Source organism: Erithacus rubecula (genome assembly GCF_903797595.1).
Source record: "Erithacus rubecula genome assembly, chromosome: 24".
In the NCBI taxonomy this organism is placed as follows: Eukaryota; Metazoa; Chordata; class Aves; order Passeriformes; family Muscicapidae; genus Erithacus; species Erithacus rubecula.
The window spans coordinates 2,812,660-2,837,112 of record NC_136676.1 but is presented as its reverse complement, the minus strand read 5'-3'; the positions used below and the strand labels follow the sequence as shown (position 1 = coordinate 2,837,112).

At 46.2% G+C, this 24,453-nt stretch overlaps 2 protein-coding genes across 4 annotated transcripts; one reads left to right on the top strand and one right to left on the bottom strand.

The window, feature by feature from the left end:
* Nucleotides 1-4,526: 4,526 nt before the first annotated feature.
* DRAXIN (dorsal inhibitory axon guidance protein) lies at nt 4,527-17,708 on the bottom strand. 2 transcript variants are annotated; one of them, XM_079325946.1, is made up of 7 exons: nt 17,532-17,708; nt 10,248-10,723; nt 8,745-8,932; nt 8,267-8,378; nt 7,825-7,914; nt 7,504-7,593; nt 4,527-5,538 (listed from the first exon to the last, which is right to left on the bottom strand). In XM_079325946.1, the coding sequence occupies exons 2-7, from the start codon at nt 10,705-10,707 to the stop codon at nt 5,426-5,428; spliced, it is 1,053 nt and encodes a 350-aa protein (XP_079182072.1). In that variant the 5' UTR covers nt 10,708-10,723; nt 17,532-17,708; the 3' UTR covers nt 4,527-5,425. The 2 variants fall into 2 exon arrangements, with proteins under 2 accessions (XP_079182072.1, XP_079182071.1); XM_079325945.1 differs by lacking the exon at nt 17,532-17,708 and adding an exon at nt 17,089-17,224.
* Nucleotides 17,709-17,748: 40 nt separating this feature from the next.
* MAD2L2 (mitotic arrest deficient 2 like 2) lies at nt 17,749-23,563 on the top strand. 2 transcript variants are annotated; one of them, XM_079325949.1, is made up of 9 exons: nt 17,749-17,817; nt 19,636-19,687; nt 19,911-20,029; nt 20,361-20,432; nt 21,270-21,370; nt 21,486-21,580; nt 21,683-21,756; nt 22,703-22,795; nt 23,080-23,563. In XM_079325949.1, exons 2-9 carry the CDS (start codon nt 19,648-19,650, stop codon nt 23,119-23,121), a joined length of 636 nt encoding a protein of 211 aa, XP_079182075.1. In that variant the 5' UTR covers nt 17,749-17,817; nt 19,636-19,647; the 3' UTR covers nt 23,122-23,563. The 2 variants fall into 2 exon arrangements, with proteins under 2 accessions (XP_079182075.1, XP_079182076.1); XM_079325950.1 differs by lacking the exons at nt 17,749-17,817; nt 19,636-19,687 and having other exon boundaries at nt 20,306-20,432.
* The last annotated feature ends 890 nt before the right edge of the window (nt 23,564-24,453 follow it).

Here is a 24,453-nt window from a genome sequence, read left to right as displayed (position 1 = left end):
CAGCACACTTCAAGATTTCCCAAGGCAAAGCATGAAATGCCAAAATGAAATTACCTAGAAAATGCTAGGAAGCATCAGGATAAAACTGACTGGCTGCATAACTCAGAAAAACAGCAAGAAAACCAAAAAGGCTGTGAAAGTTCCCTCAGGAATTTCTGAATGTTTCAGTTTCAAATGAAAGATTGAAATATAACTAATCTATTGCCACATGACACGTGAGCTGTGATTTCACTTCCATTATTGTGTCTTAGAGGAAAGTCCTGCCTCTGTCTACAGAGGTAGTAGTACCAAAAAAGGTCAGTACTAGTGGTTCCAGTAATGTCAAGGCATGACTTGATTTTGACATAAATGACAAAAATAAGTGACACTTGGGATGGGAAGCTGGGGAGACTGAATAGCCATATTGCTGGCACAGTGCTGTGTGTGAAGTGCACTAGGATGCTCTTCTGCCAAGACAGGTATCTGTCAAAGGAGAGCTGTTTGCTATGAAGACAAATTCCACAGTCCCAGTTGAAAGATAAGCTCTGTTTGGATGCAGCAGCACGTGGGTGTCTTTGCTCCCTTCAGCATTCTCATTATCATTTATGCAGCGTGAGCCGTAATTTCAATTGATGTGTCTGCTGTTTAATGCAGAGGATTTCCCCTTGTACAATAAAATTATTTCATTTTGTTCATCAATGTATCATGCAGTTAATTCATCCCTGCTTATTGTATCCTGGGCTTGCATATCATGGGCTCCAGGGACTTAGAAATGTCTTAATGATCTCATAGATATGAAAACAATGAGAGCCATGACCGACATTATGCATTTGTATGTCTCTCACACCTATGTGATCTGGGGGGAGCTTGTTTTTTATTTCTTCTTTGTGCTGCTTGTACCTTGTAAATTGCCTGTCTGTGTAACCCACTGTCTCTCTTCCCTTCCCTAGGTTTGATAAAGCAACACAGCACAGCGAGGAAGAAAAGCAGCAAGTTAAATAAGACCTGCAGGGAGAAGCAGGTGACCCAGGAGACTGGATACAGAGATTTTTGTGTCTAGAAGACTGTTTCAGGTGAGTTCAGCTCACTGTAACCAATACCCAGCAATTAGCTGCTTTATGCAATATCTATTATTTTAAAAAATCTATTGGTTTGCCTTGTGCAGACTGAGTAAAAGACTAATACACAGCTAGATCCCCTCCTGATAGCATAAAAGTGGGGCTAATAAGGCAGAAATGCTTTTCTTTACATTTTCAGGATATTGTACCCTTGGTGCCCTTGGTAAGGTGATAGCAATTCTGTAGGGAAGGGAATGAGTTAATACTATTGCTCCTTCTGTCCTTATCTGGCCCATGGAGGTGGAGACAAGCCCACCCTTCATAGTTCTGCCCTTCTTCTCCTCTCTAGGGGTTTATTCTGAGGATAACTAAAAGCTGCAGCTGACACCAGTATCTGAGTTTTGCCCCTGGCTATGGAGTTGAGAGCAATGAAGGCACCAGCTCAGCACACATACATATATATTAGACACAGAGCCTTTCTGAATAAGTAGTGAGGAGGGGCATATAGAAGTTGCCTGGCTCTACAAATTCCCTTTTAAATCCCAGTGGGAAATCAGCAAACAGAATCATTATCTGGATTGGAAGGAAAATTGAAGGCATTTTGTAATGCTGGTGGAAAGCCTCCTCCTGCAATTGCACTGCAAAACAGACTATGGCAAGGTGATTTGGGGAGTGGAGAGGTCACATTAATGTGGTGTTTTGACAAATGCACTTGGAAGTCCTTCCCTACCTCAGCAGCAACAAGCTGCTCCTCTGATTTTCTAAAATCTAACTGAAGCTTTGAGATATCATTAAGAGACCACTCTTCAAGATTCACTGACACTCCAGAAAATGAACTGACACACCAGAAGTGGTTTTATGGAGTACATATGCTCACTCAGAATATTCCAAGAAAACAACAGCCCTCGGGTTTTTTTCTGATAAAAAAATATGAAAGCAATGCTTTTTCCAGGCTTCATGTAGCAGAGAATGACTGGCATGGATGTGAACAATTTGGTATAGCATGGGTTTCAAATTGAAGCACTTTCACACACTGTGAATTTACAACAGGGCAATTACTGGGGGAGGGAGGGGAGAGAGAGGGTTTCAATAAAACACCTCCAAGTGAAAATGAATGCAGACTATTAGAGACCTGAGACAGAATGATTCCCAAGTGTTTTAATTTGTGCTTCCACTCCTTGCCTCTCCAGCAGTCATAATTTTGGCAACTACCAGCAACATCCCCAAGATTCAACAGCATTTGCAGAGCAGGCAGCTGCTGAAATGATTATGTCAAATCAGCATGCTGTTCTTTCTTTTCCATGTTTAATGATTCTCACCCTTGGAGAAGCTGTTTAAAGTGATGCATAGGCCTTGCATTCTTAGAGGATACTAAGAGCAGTAGCTGTAGAACAGGACTTTAGGTGGGACTTTGTTACTCACCTTTCTTGCATGCATACTCTGTGATTAGCTTTAGAAATTATTGCACAGAGCTCTGCTATGGCTGCTTTGGGCCTGGTCCAAAGTCCTTTCAAGACAATAGACAATCTTGCAAGAGTTCTGACTTAAATTCTCTGGGGGCAGCAGAGAAGCTGAGCTTGTGTGAATTCTTAATTTGAGTTTCTTAAACAATTAGTTGAGAAGAACATATAAATCAAGTCTTGCTTGACATTTGTATCTCTCTCTTGCTCAGACCTAATGCCTCCAAAGGCAAAACTGTCACTGATGTGACTAGGAGATACAGGGAAGGAAGGGGAAAGCTGCTAAAAGTAACCCATGATGGTGATGCTCTGCAGCTGCTGCCATGCCTTTGAGACAGCACAGAGTAGCACTAAAAAGCTTTGCTGTGCTCACAAATGGGTTGGACTTGTACAAATGTTGCCCTGGGGTTTTATATTGCAGGCTGCCCTTGCATTCCACACTTTTGCAGGTTATTTACTCAACAGCTTTCCTTTGCAATTGTGAAGTCAGTAGTTGAGCTGGCTCATTTATAATTCAGGCTGATTCTTGTCACACTGCTGTGGCTGTGCAGCATGTTCCTGTATCACTGCTCACCCTTCCTGCTCCACTCCAGCAGCAGTGACACTTGGTCACAGGCTCTCTTTCTGAAACTCCAATGTAAGCAATCAATCCAGTAATCCCTGACTTGACTGATAATAGTTAGCTGAATTTTCACTGACCTTAACTAATCCCACCAATTAAAAATAATCTGTTTTTTATATTCAGAGTTAATAGCAGACTGAAGGCTGAAAAAGCAAGAACTTAAGGACTAAGTCTCCTTTTAGAGTCTAAAAGCTCTGACAAAATTCAGACTTGCTTGTATTTCACATGATTTGCAACCCAGTCTTGCCTCAAACACTGTCCATGATCCTACAAGGATCCCATTTGTAGTGTAAGATGTAAGGAATACCTGCATCACCGAGGATAAAGACCCCTGCAAAATTTCCTGCTCGCTTTCATTTGCACTGAGTTGCAGATCTTGGCTCCTACACTAAAAAGCAGTGTGACATCAAACCTGGTTCTGATAGTGCCTGTGCATGTGGTTCTCATCAGTGTCACACAGGCCAGAGGCTGAGAGCTCTGCAATTGAATGTGATCAATTAGGAGCCTTTTTTCCCTTTATGCTTCCACTGACAATGGCACTGGCAGCACCACCCACTATTCTGCATCTGGGCTGAAGGAGGGGCTGCATTGTTCTCCCTGGGTTAACAAATTGAATCCTTGGCATCGAGCTGAAGGCAAACCACCTTTCTTTACTTCTGTCTTTTGTGCCAAGACTGTTGTGCTGTAAACAGAAATCTAAACAGCTACATCCAACCCCGTGGAAGGTTTTGCTTAAGTGCTCCCATACAAATTCCTCCTTTAGCAGGTGTGCACAGGTCAGAAGTGACATTGTATTCACAGCATCTCTCTGTGGCCATGAGTGGGCACTCAGAGATGTAAAGCTCATAGTCTTTGAGTGAATACACAATGCAAAGTGGCACCACAGCATAAACAGGACTGGAAATTGGAAGTCTGAATAACTAAATGGAACACAAGGGGCTTAGGGAAGCTGTGCAAAGAGGAATCTGCCCACAGCACCACGATTAATGTTTCTATTCCCAAAGAAAGTGCTATACATTTCCAGGCTCTTGGATATAAAAGACTTCATAGCTGCCTCCCCACAGAAGTCAGGGTATAGGGGTGCTAGCAGTAGTAAAGAATGTCTTCACCAGGTACCACTACTCCTGATTAATACAGGTAGCCTTTGTTGCTTCAATGTATCACTGTAATTAAGTATTAATATAAAGAAGCTTAGAGCATCTGGCTGGCTGCACTAGGCAGAAACAGTTATCTCCAATTTGAGTGAGAATACAGGCAACCTCGGGCAGAGGTTTTCTACCAGTGGCACAACTATTCTGTGTCATTACAAGTAATCAGTGTTACCTGCTGACCAACTTCCTTATAGGCTTTTCTGGCTCCTCCAAATCCTTGGGTGCAGTCAAAAAAGCAGAGGAGTGGCACAAAGGGTATCCATCATATCTTTATTTACATATCACGGAAACACACATGCACATGTCACAGGTTTTACTACAATGGAACAGCCTGTCCCTATCTCCTGTTACCAAAACCTTTATTTCAGGCTCACTAGGAAAACTATCACTTCCCCAGAAAGCTTCTAAAAATAATCATTAAAAATAACAGACCTGGCAGGATAGCTAAATGAGTGAGAGCTACAGGCTGGGATGTTTTGATACATCCTTACAGAAACCATGTGGTTCTCTGAAAGCAAGAAAGGAAGGAAGGAAGGAGTGGGATTTGATGGTGCCAAAGATGACAGGTAGGAAGTGGTAGTGTGTAACAGCTAGGGAATGTGTCTAGAGCAGTAAAAAAGGGAGAGAGCAAGAGGTCTGCCAGAGGGTCCTCTCTCACCTAGGCAAGCAGCTTCCTGCTGATCCATTTCCCATCTTTGATTCCACCTGGATACTACAAATTTCCTCTCCTCTAGGAACTTCCAGTCCTTAAGGAGGATCTCTCTACCTTTATTCTCAAGTAATAATTAAGGGATAAAGTTTAAGCTCATATCCCCTTTGACCTGAAGGATCTTCCACATCTTAGCTCTCTTGAGAGGAGAGGATGAAACTGTAGAGCCTTTTCCTGCCAGCACCATCAGAATGGGAGTCATGATACTGCTTACTAACTAGGAGAGAGGGACTCAATTCAGTGGCAGGAATGTGCAGAGGGAAGGGACAGGGAGTGTAGTCCTGCTATGGAAAAGGCTGATGCCACTGTATTGATAATGAACATGAGTTCCAGTCTAGCTGGGACCTGGCACATTCAGAGCCTGCAGCTTCCATCATTTGCTCAACATTTTCCTCTAATTCCCATTGCTAGGTACAAAGAGTGTGTGTAGGCAGGAGTCCCCCCTCCTAAACACTGATGAAAGATCCCTGCTGTCCGTTGGCAGACTCCGGCTCCACGCAGCGCCCTTTCCTGCGCGTCACCCTGCGGTTCCGGTGGAACTTGGCATAGCAGCGTAGCCCTGTGCAGAAAACATGGAAAAGTGAGGAGGGACCAGGGCTCACTACAGCAGCAACACCAAATCTCTCTGCCTCAGATACTGCTGCGCTGGGGACAGTTCCAGTGCTGTGTCAAGCAGGGTGGCAGAGAAATGCCTCACACAGACAAGGCATATTGCTGTCTGGGCACTGGAATCCTGCTTGGCTCACTGTTCTGGTTTGGGATTAATTGTTCAGGCAGGTTTCACTGACTTCTTGAAATACCAATGGATTATTCTAATTGTTTCCAGTGATTTTATGGAAGCTCTGCTTGGTCTCTCCCTATTACTTCCCATTACTGTCTAAGTAATCTCTCCATTGAGAAATTACTATAGTCTTAATGTGCAGCAGCAATGGCTAGGGACCTCCTCTTGCTATTTATTTCCCTGAAGCTTCAAGAGAGAAGAGGAGAAACTTTGAAGTGCTTACTGGGAGGTCCAATCCAAAGCCCACTGCTCATCTCCTTTAATTGTTCTGTTTTAGATGCTCAATGTGCAGGGCCTGAAAGAAGCTAGCTAATATAGCATAGATGAGTATGAAGTGGGGAAAAGGCATTTTGTTTGTGAAAACCATGAGTACATTTTCTCCCAAGGCAGTGGAAGGTAATGGGAGCCTCTGGTCATGGTACCTACTTGGTTTCTGGCCCCAAGAGGTTGATCTTATGGTGCTTGTCTGACTTTGTTACACCAGAATGCATAGCTAGTTGGACCAGACAGGGTACAGCCTATGGATAAATAATTCTCATGAAAACCCTGCTTTTCAGTAGTGCAGGATCTTGTCATTGGGGTTGGTAGGAGCTGATTTCATCATTCTAGAAACAGCAGCTCTTTTAACTTCCAGAGCAGGCAGCAGAAGTTTTACAGCATTTGTAATATGACAGCTCAAAACTGTCCTTGGTTGTACACTGGAGATCCAGAGGATTTCACAGAACAGACTTTGGAATTATGTCCCTGGGCTACATTGAGACCAGCTACCTTAAAAAGTTGGATTTGTGCCCCTCATGACCAATCTCCCCAGGGCAATCTGGCCTCCTACAGGGGGAGCATGCAAGATCAGAGCTCTGCTCTTATCTAAGCTTCTTGTCTATCTTACCTGGGTCTTCCATCTCTGGGGATCTTTCTTATGCTACACAGGGTGCACACTTGCTATCAACTTATTACCAGCTTAAAGATAAAGCAGGGCCTAAGGCAGCCTCATTAGGGATTGCAGAAACACATTTCTAGGCTAAACTATCAGAAGGTCATCTCTGATTAGGACCTTGCAGTGTTACATAACACACCCAAGGTGAAGGCTATCATTTAACACTGCAGCTCCAGGAAAGCCTGGTAAAAAGTAGGTGAGCAGCCTGGTCAAATCACTGGGTACCTAATGCAGGCCACAAAACTTGGCAAACAGAGTTTTGTTCTGGCAGGCAAGACTCAGTGCCTGGAGCTGATCCTGAACATGTTTAGACTAGAAGAGTGCCTTTTAACACCTTAATAATCAGGGCTGCTGTGGACTCTTCAGAAATAGTTTTAAGAAACAAAAGCCTGAGTCCTTCCCACATCTACTAAATTGCTACAAGCTCAGTTGGAATTAACTTAGAAAAGTCATGTTAGGCACAAGGTCATACAAAACAGTGTTTTCATAGTCTGTGATACTTGAAAGTGCCACTGAAATGTTAATACATTGTGGTTTATTCTGTTAGGTTGGTAGACATCAGGATCTTTGTTTTCAAGAGAGAAAACAAGATATCCTAGAAGACTCAATAGTCACACTATGAATCAGTGGCATTCCTTTTCACAGATCTTTGCCTGTTTAATTTAAAACTTAAAATTTGCCCCGCAATTTTAAATCAATAATAATTTGGAGGGAAGGGGATAATATTTTCCACTCCAAGGGAGGTTTCCACCTTCCTTGGCAGACACCTGTCTTTTAAACCAAATCAGGGAGCAAAGAGCTGGACTCACCTTCAGTGCACATGCAGTCATCATAACACTTGTTGTTAAGGCCTCGGTTGTGTGGTTTGCAGAGGTGTTCACGCAAGTCACAGCAAGAGCCTGCAACACATGGAGCAGCACAGCTCAGGCATCCCCTTAGCTGCACTGACACCCATGGCAGCTCCATTGTACAGACATCATCTGGTCCCACAACATGCCTAGAGAGCCTCTGCCCTTCCCTTGCATAGCACTTCCTATCAGTAGTAGAAATCAGGATGCATGTCTTAAAACCTGGGCTAGATTTCAAACATCTTATGTTTGGAGAAATGACTCTGCCAAGCTGATCCTGACCTGGGAGGCAGTCAAGGTGGTGATCACATGGCTCTCCTTCAGCTGTCATGGTTTCATTTCCACTGTTGGGGCTCTTACTGCGGCGTTTTTCTATGGAAAAAAAAGGAAAAATAAAAAAAAAAAGCTGATAGAAAATGTCACGCTAATGTTTTCATTTTGAAAAATATATTGTTCCAGGGTAAAAACAGCCTAAAATGTCAAGTGTTTGAACTCTAAGCCTTCAGAGTCTAACCTCCTCCCTATTTCTCATTTATAATTTTTCCTCTGCTCTCCAAACATGCATTCAAAATAAGAAACATTCTGAAACTGAGCACAAAACTCAATTGGAATTATGCAGCTTCTCTCTTTTCCCACCACTATGATCTCATGTCCTTCAGCACACCTATGAATACTAGCTGCAGACAAGCCTTACAGGATGATTTTTGGGAAAGAGGTTTAGCACCTTTCTTTTTAGCAGCTGGCCACATTTCTGGTTTGAGATCCTCATAATCAGTCCAGTCAAAGAGTGCCATATCCAAGGTGGGCATCACATCCCCATCTTGCCTGAGACGGGCCTGCAAACCATAAAAAAAACAGACAGACAACAGATGACATTTCTGTAGAGACATTTAAGTACTTGCAAATTTTCATGGTGCTTTTATATATTAAAAAGGCTTTGTGATTCCCCCTCCTCTCCTGTCTTATTCACTGGGGATTCCTGGCATCTCATTTTCAAAAGCAAAGAGCTTTCCCTTGTTGAGGCTGAAGCCAAGAGGGAAGTTTCCATTGCATCTGTGTGAGAACAAAAGGTGAGCAATGAGCATTGGGACATCCTGCCTCTTCAGCCAAGGGCTCTCTGGTCCTTGAAACTCAGTGAAGTTGGACAGCTGAGGGAGAGGAAAAGCTTGGAGGTAGAGAACAGTTCCCATCTGTCTCTTTACCTGTGACCGTGGTGAAGTGGCTGGAAGAACAGGAGGCTCTTCTGTGGAAACTGCTGTGTCCAATGCAGAAATGAGCAGCATGGTGGGAACCAGACTTGTAGCTACCTCTGCCTGAAGACTTTGAAACTGTTCTTCAAAGCCTTTGGGTTTCTTGTACAGGGAGCTTGGCCCAGCATCAGGAGTCTTCCCTGCAGAGGGCAACAGGTACAGTGGCATTACCTTTCTCATCCCTTTTCTCCATGTGACAGATCTGAATCAAAGGAACTCATGTTTCATCCAGTCACCGACCACTGTTCCATGGCCCTGGGCCAGTGTTTAGACCACTGAAAAACAGTAATGAGCTATTACACTGATAAATCAGGTCCAGAGTATATGCAGCTTGATTTTTGCAGGCTTAAGACATACATAATCACACCTTCCTGAAGATATGTCTGTCTCTTGCATAAGAAGCAAAACATATCTTTTTCTGGTCTCAAGAGCACAAAATGCACCTGTTTAACCATTTTTAAACCAATGGGTTAAGCTGTTGCAAATACCTGTGAATACATTCTTATTTGATTTTAGTAGTGAGTTATTTCAATTTAGCTCAAGTCAGGACTTACCTAACTTGAAATTATCTTCACAGATATATCCCTCTTCTTCATAAGTATTTATTTAAATATAGACCGTAAGTTAACCTCAAGAAATAAGCCGTTTGCAGTCTGCAAATATTGCTTCAAACCAGCTTTGTTGCATACTCTTCTATATTGCTAACACAAGCTGTTTAGTCGGTCCCCTGAAAAAACAATAGAGCTCTTCTTACTGAGGCAGGGAGGAGTGATAGATGGAACTCAAGGACGTGACACTCAGCGTGTCACATAGTGTAGATTGACACAAATTGCCTCACTTTAACAGAGCTCAAGGTTTGCCACACTGAGCTCATACCACAGAGACACACACCCACAACTGGACCTGCAAAGGAAAGCAGTCCCTGTCAAAATCAAACAACACTTTAAAGTTATCAGTGCAATTTCACATATGCAAGAACTGTTTTTGTTTTTTTTTTTGGTTGTTCAACATAAACATAGAAGAATAAAAGCTCTGGTAAGAAGAAACTGGTCTTCAAAGGAAAATAAGAGAGTTGTGTTTTTTCTAATTCTCATCATTTTTTAAGTCAGTGGAGAAATTGAGTATAGCTTGGACATATTTATTTCTAAACTAGGCCATTTGAGAAGAAGTAAAAATAAAGCAGGCCACCCAAAACAGCCCTTCAAGTCTTATGGACTTTCAGAACTCCCTCTGTAAGACAAACCAGGTCATTTTCACAAAATTGCAGCCAGCACTAAAATTCTGTGCAGTTCCCCATTTTTCTTGTGCCTCTTTTGTTTGGCAGATTTCTCCCCAGAGCAGGCACACGCTCCACACCCTCCAGACACCCCTGTGGCTGTACCACAGCTGTGTCCTTGCCCTCACACAAGAGATGCTCATTTCCAGCAGCCCCAGGTTCCCCTGGAGCCCAGGTACCTCGGTGGTGTTTGAGCCTGTCCCTGCGGCTGTGCCGACGATGCTCTCGGTTCTGCTTCTTTCCTTTCTCAGAGCCTGGGGACTGGTTTTCCCTCTCAGGATACGACAATTCAAACCCCAGGAACACATCCTTATTCTGTTTCAGGGCTGCTGGCTGTCCCTCTGCCACCAGCTCTTCCACAGCTGAAGCTCCACTGCCCATCTTGAGGGTGTCTTCCCCAGCCAGCTGCCCCCTTGAAGGCATGGCATGGATCCTCTCCTTCTTGGCCAAGCCTTGCCTGTGATGCCGCCCAGTTCTGGGCTGCTGCAGCCACATCTCTTGGTTTTGAAGGTGGTTGTTCTCTGGGGCATTTTTGAGCTTTGTGCCAGGGTTCAGGGAGACTGCAAGACTGATGTCAGAAAGAACCAGCACGCACAGGAAAAGGAAAGAGGAGAAGGTGGAGGAAGTTTCCATAATCATGGGTGCTCTGTCTCACCTGCAATTAAAAAAAAACCAAATAACAAAAAACAAGGCAATCAATATTTAGGAACTGTACAGGCCATCAAGATTCAGTCCTAGGACACTTAGATTAAAACCATTATGGTGTCCTGAGCTGGAAGCAAGTTATTCCCTCTTTACTTATCTGCTCTTCTCCCAGCCCTGATTACAGCAGCTGAGACACATGTGCAGGGCCTGCAGGGCTGAGAGGTCCCAGTTTCATGTGCAAATGAGGCCATCAATCAGTAGGACACTTCCCTTTGATTCCTCACTAGCCCCCCTACCCTGCTATTCACAGCCCACCATCTGAGGGGCTGGCTCCTGCCCACAGCTCCTAAGCCTGGCACAAGACCAGCTGCCCAGCCAGGGCTGTCTGCTGCCAGGTTGGCATCCTGGGCTGGGGGCACTGGCCCCTCCTCACAGCTGGTTTCCTTGCAATGAAGATGTCAAAATGAACAGAACTGGGGCCAGATGGTGGCCTCACAGGACTAGCAACAGCCCTGAACAGCTCAAGACAGAGACTTCCACACGTGTTTGCATACTGCTTCAGGGTGGCTGAAATTGGTGAAAGAAAGAAAAAACACTGGAGATTTCATGCTGATACTTCATGGCATAGCAAGGAAATCAAAAGGCTGTCAGTAGAGCAGGGGATGCTGGTCTAAGGACCAAGGGGCAGAGAGGCAGACTGAGATTTCTTTATCTTGTCCCACTTTTCCTCCTTGATCCTGCACAGGTCACAAGGCAAGGCTGTCACTGGAATGGTAATTTAAGTCCCAAGAACATTGAGACCAAGTTTCCTTGAGTCCACCAGCACAGTAGCTGCAGACTGTTCTCATTCATTCTGCTTCACTCTCATATTTTGAGGGTCTTCTTTAATCCTTGTGTTTGTGTTACAAGACATGGCCTTGGGACATTGCACAAGTCACAGCATTCTCTAATTAAGTTATTCAATGATTCTCCCTTCTCCTTTCCCACAAAATGGGGAAAGAGATTTGCAGCATTTCTAGTGCATCTTTTCCAGACTGTCCCTTTCTCTCTGGGCAGCATGAAAACATGCTTAAAAACAGATTTCCCTGGGATACTGACTGCCAGAAAACCAGGCCTGTGCTTGCATTTGAGAAATACTCAAACTGAGAGTTACAGCCACAGCTTTTCACTCAACCTTGGCTGCACCTGATTTCCATCTGTTCACCAGGAGAACCACTTTGCTGCTTAATCACAAGGGCTCATACTCCCTCATCCAGGTGATGTTCTGCTTGACCAGTGTGCTGATTTGGCACAGCCTGGTTTTTGGTTAGAGGGGACATGGCCACAGAGGTGGCTTCTGTGAGAAGCTGCTAGAAGCTTCCACCATGTCCAACAGAGCCAGTCTCTGATGGCTCTGAACATGGACATGCTGCTGGCCCAACTGGAAAGGCTGGTAATGCCTCTGGATGATATTTAAGAAGAAAATCAAAACAGCACCAGTGCAGTTTTTCCAGGGGTAGTGAGGTGCTGTGGCCATCCCCAGCCAGCTGTGGCAAGCCTTGCCTGCCTGGGCTCTTCCTTTCCCCTATTTTTTCAGACTGAGACACAGATGTGGAGAATTTTAAGTCAGTGAAAACACTGCCATCACAGCAGCCCAGCATCCTGGAGCTGAGAGATGCCTTCATCCTGTTAATTGAAAAAATCCTGCTTGTGCACTCACCAGCCAATCCTGCCTTTCCAAGATTCCTCTCTGTGCTGTTCATAGCCTGGGAATGTGTTTTCAGTTCCATTCTCTGGAAAGAGGCAGGCAGCACAGGGACCTTCTTTTCATGCAGTTTTCAAAAAGCAGGTCTTTCTACTGGCTATTAAAGATAATAAACTGTTCCTTGAGGATGGATTTAGGAGGCACTGGGAAGCTCACTTGCTAAGGCATAATGCTAGAAATACTATTTTATTGGCAACTATCTGGAAAAAAGGAAAACCAGACTGACAGCTAAATCTATTAAAAAAGGCATTTGAAGCTCTTCTTCAAAACTGCTAGAACAAATAGCAACACACAGCTCTGCATGGGGTCATTTGCTTTTTCTCCAAACCATGGGATCTTTGTTTTTTTCCTAGGATTTTCTCTTGAAGAACCAGAGCAAACAAGCTGGATTAAGACATCACTCAGAACAACTGAAAGAGCTAGAAAGAGCATCTTACCTCTTCATCTGTAGGCAAAATACCAAGAAGAGAGAAGAAGTGCAAAGAGAATGCAAGGGTTTTTCCAATCTCACACTCACAGACGTGGCCCTTTGATGGTGAACCTGACAGACACATTCTCATTTTCAGTGGGAGCTGGGAGGCTGCTAAATGCTGCAGGGCAATTAAACAGAAGGTCTGCTTCAAAGCATAGGGGGCATTTATTTAAGCTGCCCAGCTGTCTTGTCAACATGAGCCAGGATGAAAATGTAGGGAGAAGCAGAGATTGCCTCACCTCTGCTGGCAGGTTAATGTGTGTTACAGTCACTGGGAATCTTGCATTAATAATGCAGATAAATACCTGTGCTACTGTCCCCTGTTGTCAGGGGAGATCTGAGCTGTTTGTTAAACCAAACCAGTGCATGGACAAGTTTTGGCTTAATGCAACACTGCTGTGCTAGAGGCAAAGCAGTGCCAGCCTCCTCCTAACCACCTGTTTCCATGTCCTGATCTATCTTTAATTCCAGAAACCTCTTTGTACCTCCTTCATTTTTCTTACCCTATAGAATTCACACTTAGGAAAGACAGCAAGAAAACACAACAGCATCCCTGATTCCCAGTGCTCAGGTTCCTCAATGGCTAAGCACCAAAGTAAACTTCACCCTCTTTTTTAGCAGGATCACAGTCCACAAAAGAACCCCATGCTATCCTGGGCTCATTGATGTAGGTGACAGCAAGGTTCTCACCCTGCTGATGCAGCCTGCAAAGGATGAAATTCTGCCTGAGACACACACCAGACAGAAAGAAGTCTGGCCTTGTAAGGAGTTGCCTTTCCTAAACTGCTATAAACAAACACACATTACAACAAAACCCAGAATTCATCCTTTTCTTAGGGGTCATATATTAGTAAAGGAAATAGATGGAGTATTTGCAAGGTTAAGCTGCCCCTGTAGTTCTTCAAAACACCAGACCTATATCCTTACTGCTCCACCCCTCTTCCTGCACTGCCTTATAGACCCCCAAGATTACCAGAGGTAGCAAATCTGCCTCTCACATGAACACATGTCCAGCAGAGTTGTCCAGAGTACAGACTCAGGGCTGCAGAGTGAATTGCAGTGCTGTTTTCCAGCCACAACTGATCCATTTTGGGTTAGTAGGGAATGGTTACAATCCTGTAACTGGAATTGAAATTGGGGGAGGGTTGCATCTTGGATAACTTTCCCTGTGGGAACTCTTCTCTGGATTCACCAATATAATTGCTATTTCTCTGCTCTGCTTGTAATCCTGCAAGGCAGCCATGCACTGAGCAGGTACACAGAAATTCATGCATGTTTTCCCACAATATATACAGCTGTGTCACCTTGACTCTGAAATAGACTCTGAAACTGTCCCTGGTGTGTTTGTTTTGTATTTGACAAAGCAGGAACATCAGATCATCTACATTCATTCACATATCTCAGTTAAAACATAGTATCTGGCAGTCCTAGCTTTAACTTTTCACATATGTTCTTCATGTCACAGCCAAGAGGAACAAAACCCTTGAACCAAGAGATTGTCAAGATCCTTGATGCATTTAGTATGCTCAAGGGCTGAACCAAGCTGGACCCAAGCATCCCCACGTTGGGCCAGATTTCTTTTTGGCTCTGATAAGCTCAGACTTTGGCAGGCATGTGTAAAGATTTCCTGGGCTCCAGACAATCCCAGTCTGCAGCAATACACAAAGTGTATGGGCATCTTCATGTGTGTTGTGTGTATATGCCTGTGTGGCAGGGATGACAGACAATGAACCCAGCTTTGTGTGCCAGGCTCCCTGTAAATAAGAAGCCATGGGGTGATGGATGGGCTTGAGGAGGCCTGGAGCAGAATGGATGGGGCAGGCTCTATGGTGGCTGACATGCAGAGAGCTGGCTGGAGCCATGAGGATGGCATTGTGCAGATAAATGAGATTTCACTTCCCTGCTGGGTCTCTTTCCATCTGTTTTTCTGTTTCTGGAGGCAAATGCGGGGAAGGTTCATAAACAATCTGCCAAGAGACTTTCCCATTTCTAAAAGCTGAATCCCAGCTTTCTAGGGTCTCCCAAAGCAGGTAGGTAATATCTGCCCTTCTCTTTTCCTCTCCAGAACAAAAGTACTAGCACTTTTATTCTCTCCAACACTTCCTGCATACTTAATTAGTAAAGAATTTTAAATGGTTTTGCTGTTGTCCCAGACATCCTTGGGATGACAGAACAGCAGAATTCCCTGCTCACAGATCTTCAGACCTTTTGTGTTCCTTCTCAGAGCTGCCCTGCTTTTTAGGTTTTCTGTTTCCATCATCACTATTCCTCCCTACCTTGCCTTTCACATTTACTCCCAAGTTTCTTTGTCCCTCATGACTGTGATGCAAGACATTTCCTCTCTGCAGATATTCAGGCTATCTGAACACACCCACCCACCCCCCTCCCTGTGCCCTTTGAAACCATCTGGTTCCTTTACCTGTGCTGTTTTCTCTCACTTTTGCTATCCCCAGACAGCGCTCCAGAGTAGAAAGGGCTAAATGCAGTAATATACCAATTGCACTAGTGGCACAAGAGACAGGACATAAGGATTCAGGCTTGCAAGGCATTAAGTAGTAGTTGTAGTTGCCCCTGTGCCTTCACAAAGCCTCTCCCTGGGGCAATTTGTATCCAGTGATCACTTGAAACTTGATTCACTCAATATTAGTATAGGGCTGAAGCTAGGAATCCCCTCACCCAACAGATCTGGCTGACAGTTTGTGCTCTACCTTCCTATCAGGACAGAAGTCATCTGTTCACACAGCACAACCCAGGGAACTCCCTCTCCTGCAGCCCAGGCTTGTGAGCTGCCCGAGTCCAGCACCAGGAGCTCCAGTCCAGTGTTTTGATTGACACTGGATACCTTCAAGTCACTACATGCCCTTAGGCACAGCTGTGGCACCCTTTCCCCTGAGCCCAGGAGAGCTTCCCAGCACATCTGCCAGGGACAGGTCAGCCCAGCAAGTCACTGCCCTGAAGGGGAAGAAGGGCCCAGGAATGAATATGCAGTACCCTCTGCTCTGCTTCCCTCTGGGACTCCACAGTGTGGCTGATGCAGCCATCACAGGTGACCTGCTATCCAACAGAGTCCACTCTACCCAATAATGGATAAAACAGCAATGAGCCTGAGATCAGCATCCAAGATATAGTTGCTTGCTGTCAGAATGGCAGAGAAGACTTCAGTTTCATGTGCCATGCCAGGTAACAAATGGGACACAATCAATAGGAAAGTCTTTGTTCACCCAGCTGGAAAGTACTCGCCAGTGTTAGAGGGAAGAATGGGGCAGATTTGCCCTGATCTTCACTGGGAGAGAGACATGGATGTGTCCTGACTGGCAGAACAGTTAGGCTGTGCCTTCAATATTCTTCCTTGCATGACATTCTCACTTTAACCATGCATATAGAATTAATGCCTCCTTCTTCAAGGGAGAGGAGATGGGAGTACAAAACCACTTCCATTAAACCCTCCAGCTGACAGAAAACTTCACGTGTGAATTGGATAAGTGTCACTTAAATTCCACATGATTAATCACTAGCTGCAATAAGCCATTAACTGATGCCAAACTGATTTAATTCAGAAATGATATCTCACTTTTATCAACAGAGGAAGAGCAGACAACAAGCCGCGGGTACCCAGGGGCTCCGTGCACGGCTCTGTAAACACAATGACTCGATAAGAAAAGCTTCCGTCACCCCTCGGCATCCCTGGCTCGGAGCCGGGACATACCCCCGGGTGCGGGAGGGACGGTGCCTCTGTCCGAGGCGACTTTGCTTCCAAGAGCGACCCGGGAGTTCGCTCACAGAAGTGACCCCCAGTGGGGCGGTGAGTCCCGAGCCCGCACCGCGCACGGTGCACGGTGCAGGGCACGGAGGCTCCGTGTGGCAGAACCGCCTAGGGTCCGGAGCCCGCTGCCCAGCACGGGTGACAATAGGACCGGCCGAAGGCACCGCGCCCCAGCACCGGCGCTGTCCGAGCGCTGAGCGATGCCGCCCTGACCGCAGCTCCGCGCGCATCCCGGCGGCGGCAGGACCGGGGATCCCCGTCACCCCTTTGTCTCCTCCGGGGCGCACGCAAAGTGGGAAGGGGTTCCCCACTCCTCCCCGGTCCCCGCGGCAGCAGAGGGGAATCAGGCACGGAGCGCCCAGCCCCGGCCCGGCGCGGGGAGCAGCGCTGCCTTACCTGTCCCGGAGGTGCCGGTGAGCGGAGCCCGGCTCGCAGGGCAGAGCTGTGCGAGCGGCGGACGGGAGCAGGTCTGCGGGGGGCAAGGGGTGTTCAAACCCGAGAGGAGAGGAGGGGAGGGGAGGGGAGGAGGAGGAGACAGGGGGAAGGCAGTGGGGGAATGTGGAGAGAAACCGGGGGCGTCGGGAATCCCGGGGGACTGGGGTGCATGGTGCGGGAGGAGGTGGGGCTGGGAGGGGCTCCGGGGCTCCGGGCGAGCGGGGGCACAGGGGCATGGCAGAGCAGAGGGGTGCGGGGTGCCCGGCGCTCAGGAGGAGGTGGGTGAGAGCGCAGGGTGCCGGTGGCAGCAGCGCTCCCCGGCCCGGGCACGGACGGGGCAGACAAAGAGCGGAGACAAAGGCGTGGCAGCCCGGGGAGCGGCTGAGCCGGTGAGCTCCGCTCACCTGCGCGGCGGGGCGGGCTCCGCGCTCCCGCGGGGCTTCCCCGCGTTCCGGTCACGGGGCGGGAGAGCCTCAGGCGGCTCAGCGTGCCCCGCTCCCCGCCCCGAGCCCCGGCCCCGCCGTGCCCGGGCAGCCGTGAGGGTACCGGGACCCCGCTGGGGCAGCGGGACCGGCCCCGCGCCCGCTCCTCCCGCCCGCCGGGGGGCGCTCGCCGGCCCCGCGTGACGTCATCCGCACGCGCCGCCGCCGCTCCCCGCGCGCTGGGCGGACGTGACGGACGGCGGGCCCGGTGAGGGAGCGGAGCACCGAGAGAGGGAACAGCGGGGACACCGAGAGAGGGAACAGCGGGGACACGGGTATGGCGGGGACACCGAGAGAGGGGACAGCGGGGACACGAGTATGGCGGGGACACCGAGAGAGGGGACAGCGGGGACACGGGTATGGCGGGACAGACCGAGAGAGGGGACAGCGGGGACACGGGTATGGCGGGGACACCGAGAGAGGGAACAGCGGGAACACCGAGAGAGGGGACAGCGGGGACACACCGAGAGAGGGGACAGCGGGGACACGGGTATGGCGGGACAGACCGAGAGAAGGGACAGCAGGGCGGGGGGACACGGGTATGGCGGGACAGACCGAGAGAGGGGACAGCAGGGCGGGGGGACACGGGTATGGCGGGACAGACCGGGGCCGTGCTGAGGCGGGGGGACACGGGTATGAGCGTGCAGTGCCTGTTCCTACTTTGTGACTGCAGGGAAGGGTGGATTCCTTGGGTTGCTTGGGCCTCTCTTTAAGGAGGGATGAAGTTTTAAGTGAGGATGTGAACCTAAATCTCTAAAAATACAGATTGTATATGATGCTCTATAGATCTTTTGTACTAATTTGAGAGACACTGTGGCTGGGGTGCTAGAGAGATGCTTAACTATCTTAATTTTATTTAGTGTAGCAGATCACTAATTCCAGGTAGTCCTTGTATACAGTGGTATAACTGTTTCAAAATCTGTGGATGAGAGTAGCTCATTGTTTTGTGCAGGTTGAAAGAATTCTTTGTAAGTCTGAAAAACATGTTTTGTTGCAGATGAAACAGCTTTAAATCAGTGTCTAAAGAGCTGATTGGAGCATCTGTGGTTTGTCAAAAGTCTTTGCAGGACACCTGAGTTACTGGTGGAGCCAGAGGCATTTAAAAACCTTTACAATTCATGAACAGTGCTGCTGTTAGAATTTGCTTGCATGCAGAGTGTGTGGATAAAATAATGAAACAAATTAAAGTTTCTAATAGATAATTATGTACACTGTGGCTTAGATTGTGTAAGGCATGGAGTCTGCTGTGCAGGGAAAGCTGAACTCCAGCATCTCTTGTTTGATTGTTGGCACATGAAACTCAGTTTGTCACAATAATGTGCTGCCCTTTGTAGCTCACAAATTTCAGGCTCCCCAGGGGGGTAATCATGGCCCAAGCCTGTCAGAGTTCAAGGAGCAGCTGAATGATGCTCTAAGTCACATAGTTTAGGTTTAGGTGGTCCTATGAGGAACAGAGTTGAACTCCATGATCCTTATGGGTGCCTTCCAACCTGAGGTATTCCATAATCCTGTGTCACAAAATTGATTTAATTATGCAGCTCTGCAGGGTTTGGGTTCCTTGGGACTGCAGAGAGGAACTGTTGGCAGCTGTTGGCAGTGGCAGCAGATGAGAACCTGTGTGATGGTGTGTCAGTGGAAGATGCAGCTCTGAGCTTGGACAAGCAGTGGTTTGTGGTGGTGTTAGAATAAACTCAAAACCCCAAGAAGTTCTTGTGTTATAGTAGGAGATAGGGCTTAGAAAAGGAAAGTAGTATGAAGCTTTAAAAAAACAGTGCTTCTTATATTACTAAAAAGTATTTGTCTCAACTTTCCTATATCCCAGAAAGGGAGAGAGACTAAAACCCCCAGTAATTAAATTATTAATAATCTCTCATCCTGAGGTGTGAGCACTGTCTTGTGCACTGCTGGTAATCCTTGTGGATGTGCTTCTGGGGAGTGTTCACACCTCTCACAGATCTTCTAGACCCTGACTAGATGAATAATACAGGAGCCAGAGGATAACCATTCCCTTTGTGGTTACTTCCAGGGCCTGGGGAAGATGACCACTCTCACAAGGCAGGACCTTAACTTTGGGCAAGGTAATGTGTTGTACTAAGCTGTAACTGGTGTCCTTGTGAGGCTTCTCCTGGCCACTGAGCTTAGGGGAGTGTTGTTGTAGGGTTGCTCTGTCCCTGAACTTTCTCCAGCTAAGATTGAAATTTATGCAGAAAAACATAACCTGTAAAAAAAGTTCCCCTGAGTCTATAGTATTGCTCTACTTTCATACACCATATTCCAGCATCCCTTACTTCTGTTTTTCAGTTGTTGCAGATGTTCTGTCAGAATTCCTGGAAGTAGCTGTTCACCTCATCTTGTATGTCAGAGAAGTTTACCCTATTGGGATCTTTCAGAAGAGGAAAAAATACAATGTACCTGTCCAGGTAGGAGATTTTGCTGGAAGCTGACAGCCACATGGACAAGCAAAATAGCAAGGATCAGTCAACACTCACCAGAAGAAACTTATACTCTGGAAGTGATTGTTTAATGCACAGACATACAACAACTGTCTTGGTGCAGTGATCTGCCTCAGCTGATTAACCCTTCCCTGAAAGAATTGCTGGTTTGAATGGGCAACTCAGCATTTTTTAGCAGTATTTGAAGCATGACTTGTATGCCTTCTATACACTGGTGCTTCTGTTTAAATCTTCTCCTTTTAGCATTGTCCTGGCTCATATCAAACACAGCTCTGACTCTTCCCTGTGTTTGCTGCAGATGTCCTGCCACCCAGAGCTGAACCAGTACATCCAGGACACGCTGCACTGTGTAAAGCCACTGCTGGAGAAGGTGAGCTCAGACCAGGGACCTGGGCAAAAGTACTGCAAGTGCATTTGAGAGAATGTAAGAGAACATAAATATTCTTATCTCAAGCAACATTTGCTTACAAATTTACCATACACAATATACTAACTGATAAAAGTTCCTAACAAAACTAAAAACATCATAACCTTTCCTGGCAGTTAAGACTGTGCCTTGCTTGTTTCAAGTACCACACAGGACACATGTCTGTACATTTCCATCCTACCATTCTGCTTTACAATCCATCCCAGTTTGAGAATCTGTTGTGGCAGAACAGTTTAAATGCTTTGCTGTGAACCAGCAAGCAAAGGTAGATCAGGACTCCAGGTTTTGTGAGAAAGGGTGTGACCAATGAAACATTCCAGGAGGCTGCTGGCAGGTTTTGTATGCCTTGCTCTTTACAGACAATTTTAATGCACATGTGGAAAATGGAATTAGGTCTGTTTAAAATCATGGTTGTACAAAGCTGCTCTGTTTGGTCAATAGTCTGAATGTATCTTAACTTTATTGGTATCCATCCTAGAGTGATGCAGTGAGATGGTTGTGCATTTCCTCCTTTGTTCCAAAACAGGGTCTAGAGGAGTGCACAATTTAACACACTTCATCTGCCTCAGCCTTAGCCACAAGCTGGCAGCTTAACACCTGGCTTTGCAAAAACATTTTTTCTGATTGCTAAGAATAATCTGAATTCAGGTTTTGGATAAGGGCTTGTGCTGTGAGCCCAAACAACTGAGTGTACTCCACTGCATCAAAGTATGTGAAGCACACTGTGGACAGCAGCCAGCTCATGTTAAGGAAAGGATTTTTCTGTCTTGGCTCCTGCAGAACGATGTGGAGAAAGTTGTGGTTGTAATCCTGGATAAAGAGCACCACCCCGTGGAGAGATTTGTCTTTGAGATCACCCAGCCACCTCTTCTTTCCATTAGGTGAGGTTTCCACTCCTACTTGCCCAGGGCATCCAACACCCAGCCCTGGGAGATATTCTGGGAGCAACTTCAGGCCTTTGCTGCATGCTAGTAACAACTGCTGTCTCCTCCACAGTTCTGAGTCCCTGCTGTCCCACGTGGAGCAGTTACTGCGTGCCTTCATCCTGAAAATCAGCGTGTGTGATGCTGTGCTGGACAACAACCCCCCAGGTAAATGGCCCTTGGATCCAAACAGCCTAATGGCTGGCACTGCTTGGCTTGGCTGATGCTCTGGGAGCTGTCCCCTGAGCTGGAACCTGACACTTCTTGTAGGTTGCACCTTCACAGTTCTGGTTCATACACGGGAGGCTGCCACACGCAACATGGAAAAGATCCAGGTGATAAAGGTGAGTGATATCCTTGGACAGTGCAGAGTTTTGGCATCTCTAAGGTTAAGGCTGAGGGATATTTTAAACATGTAGGTTGGTATCACATGAGGCACATCATGACTGTACTTGAAATGGTTTGTGCAGGTGAGCTGACAGCACATTTGGCACACACAACCACAACTGCAGAACAACTCCAAGCCTTGAAATAGATTTTAACAATATTCACTGCCCACTGCTTGCTCAGACACTTAGAAATACTCAGGTGTGTAGAATGGGTACTTGAATCTAATCAAGCAAATAAGCAGCCCTTACCCACCATCCATTCTGTGGTGGCTGATTTTGTATAAAGAGCAAGAAAGACTAAGATTCAAGTAATGAGTAGATTTAGGGGCAGAAATGCATTTTATGTCACAGGAAACTGTGTGCAGAACACTTTCTGAAGGAAGATTATTTCTCAAGAATCCTTGCATGGATACCAGGAAACATTTTTTTCCTGAGTCAAGTTATTTTAGGTGTCCTAAGGCACAACAATTAAAGCTAGTGAAGTATAAAATTGTTTCAAAATGAAATTCTGTTCTGCACTGCTTCGAAATGGAAACTTGTGGTGTAGTAGACCCACCTTTAGACTTCCAAGATAGGATGGAAACCCATGGCCTAAGGATTCTGGAGTTGCAGTTAAATCTTGGTGTAATGAACTGGGCAGGGTAGCTCAGGACAGCTGAGTGCATCTTTTAAAGAAGTGAGATGTCACCTTTGCAGTAAGTGAAGTGGGTTGACCTCAGAGTTTGATGCTGTAACTGATTATAATTATACTGAGCATCAGAGACAAGTTTTGTTGTTGTGGAAGGTTTGAAATAGCTGTTCCTTCCCTCAACCACTCTGCCTCTCTTTCAACTTAACACAAGTGCTGAGGAGGAGCTCACCTTACAGCACTGCCAGTAACACCTTGTGTTCCTGCCCCCAGGACTTCCCTTGGATCCTTGCTGATGAGCAGGACATGCACATGCACGACCCCCGACTTATTCCCCTGAAAACCATGACATCTGACATCTTAAAGGTGAGCAAAGCATTCTGATCAAGAGGTGCTGAACCTGCTGTAGTTCTGAACTTTGAATGCTCTGACACAAGCTCTTCAGTTTTCTGTGGTATAACAACTTTAAAAAATATTGCTGAGCTTAGTCTTGCAGGTGTCTGTGCCAGTAATCAAAGCAGGGCAAGACTCCTCATAGTAAAATAAGAAACCTGGGGAAGGTATAAGCACTTCCTATTCAGCCTGTTGCAGGCTTTTTTTCCCACTCACCTACCTGTGTACCAACAGGATTGTTGCTTGTTTCTCTCCAGATGCAGCTCTATGTAGAAGAACGAGCTCACAAAGGCACCTGATTTCAAATCTTCTTGCCTTCAAGCTTCGTCTGATCTTCCAGTGGAGTAAGATCTGTCACAAACTGTAACTTGATAACCATCTCTTCAGCTGGCCTTCTGGGTGAATGTAGAGCAGCTGCTGCCTCTTTATTTCAAGTGCTCTTATGTGTAAAGAAGTGACTTGGAATGGGGAGCCAGAGCCTGTTCCCATGCTGACTTGTGTGGGAGAGCACAGGTGTTGATACAGTTCGTCCTTGGGGAGTCAGTGCTTTATTACCAGTCCAGTTCTCACCTGGAAAGGGCAGTTCCATTGCACACAGGCAGTGATAAGACAGCAAGGAGCTGTCACACAATCCATGAGAGCAACATTTGTGCTAAGGGGGAGTGAGGCCTTATGGAGTGTCTGTCCACTGTGACCATCCCAAGTAGTCTTCAATAAATACTAAGTTTTACCCCAGTTGAACTGGGCTGAGTTCTGTCAAAACCAGGCTCCCTTCTTCAGTGAGGAAATATTTTTATTTTCTGTGGAGCTTGCACTGCTTTTCTGGCCCATATGTGGACTCTGTCAATTCCTATGAAAGGCTGTGCAACCTTGGTCTCTCCCCTTTCCCTCGGGGATGGCATTAGCAATGTGGAATTTGTCTGTCCAGCAAGGACACCTGCCAAGTATCCTACTCTAACAGAGAATAGGCAAGGAAAGCACTGTAAATCCTACACCTGTCAGAGGAGATGGAACATGGCCTTAGCATTAGTTCTGGGTATAGAAGGGTGGCAGACACAGGTCATAGTGAGCTGAGCTTGTTTGCCAGAGAATTTGGTACACTAGTCTGTCTAGCACCTCCTGTTTCCTTCAAGTAACAACTGTAGGAACATTATAGATCAAGGCTGGGCACTGCTTTAACATTTTATATTGGGCTACACTGCTCAGTACAAACCAAAGGTGATGGGGGAAAAGCCCAGCACAATCAGAAGGCACTTGTGTTAGGCAGCTGCCTGAAGGGACTCCTTACCTCTTCTTTTTCTACCTGTTTATTCAAACACCAAGGGACTGTTATAGATAGAAAGCAGGTACTATATTGATCATACATATTTAGAGAAAGGGTAAGGAATTGACTACTAGTGACACAGCACTTAGGAACAAGGGGTGACAGTCTCCTGATGCTATGAAGGGTCTGATACAGATCATAAATATGAATTGAATCTTAAAACTGAAACAGGAAAGAAAATATCATATAAAACAATCTGTGGCAGAGTCCTTGTAGATACCATTGGTAATCTGAAATTAAACATTTCAGCCTTATCTTTCTTAAGTTCCATATACAAGAAAGTGTGTTAGCATAAGAATGCATTAAC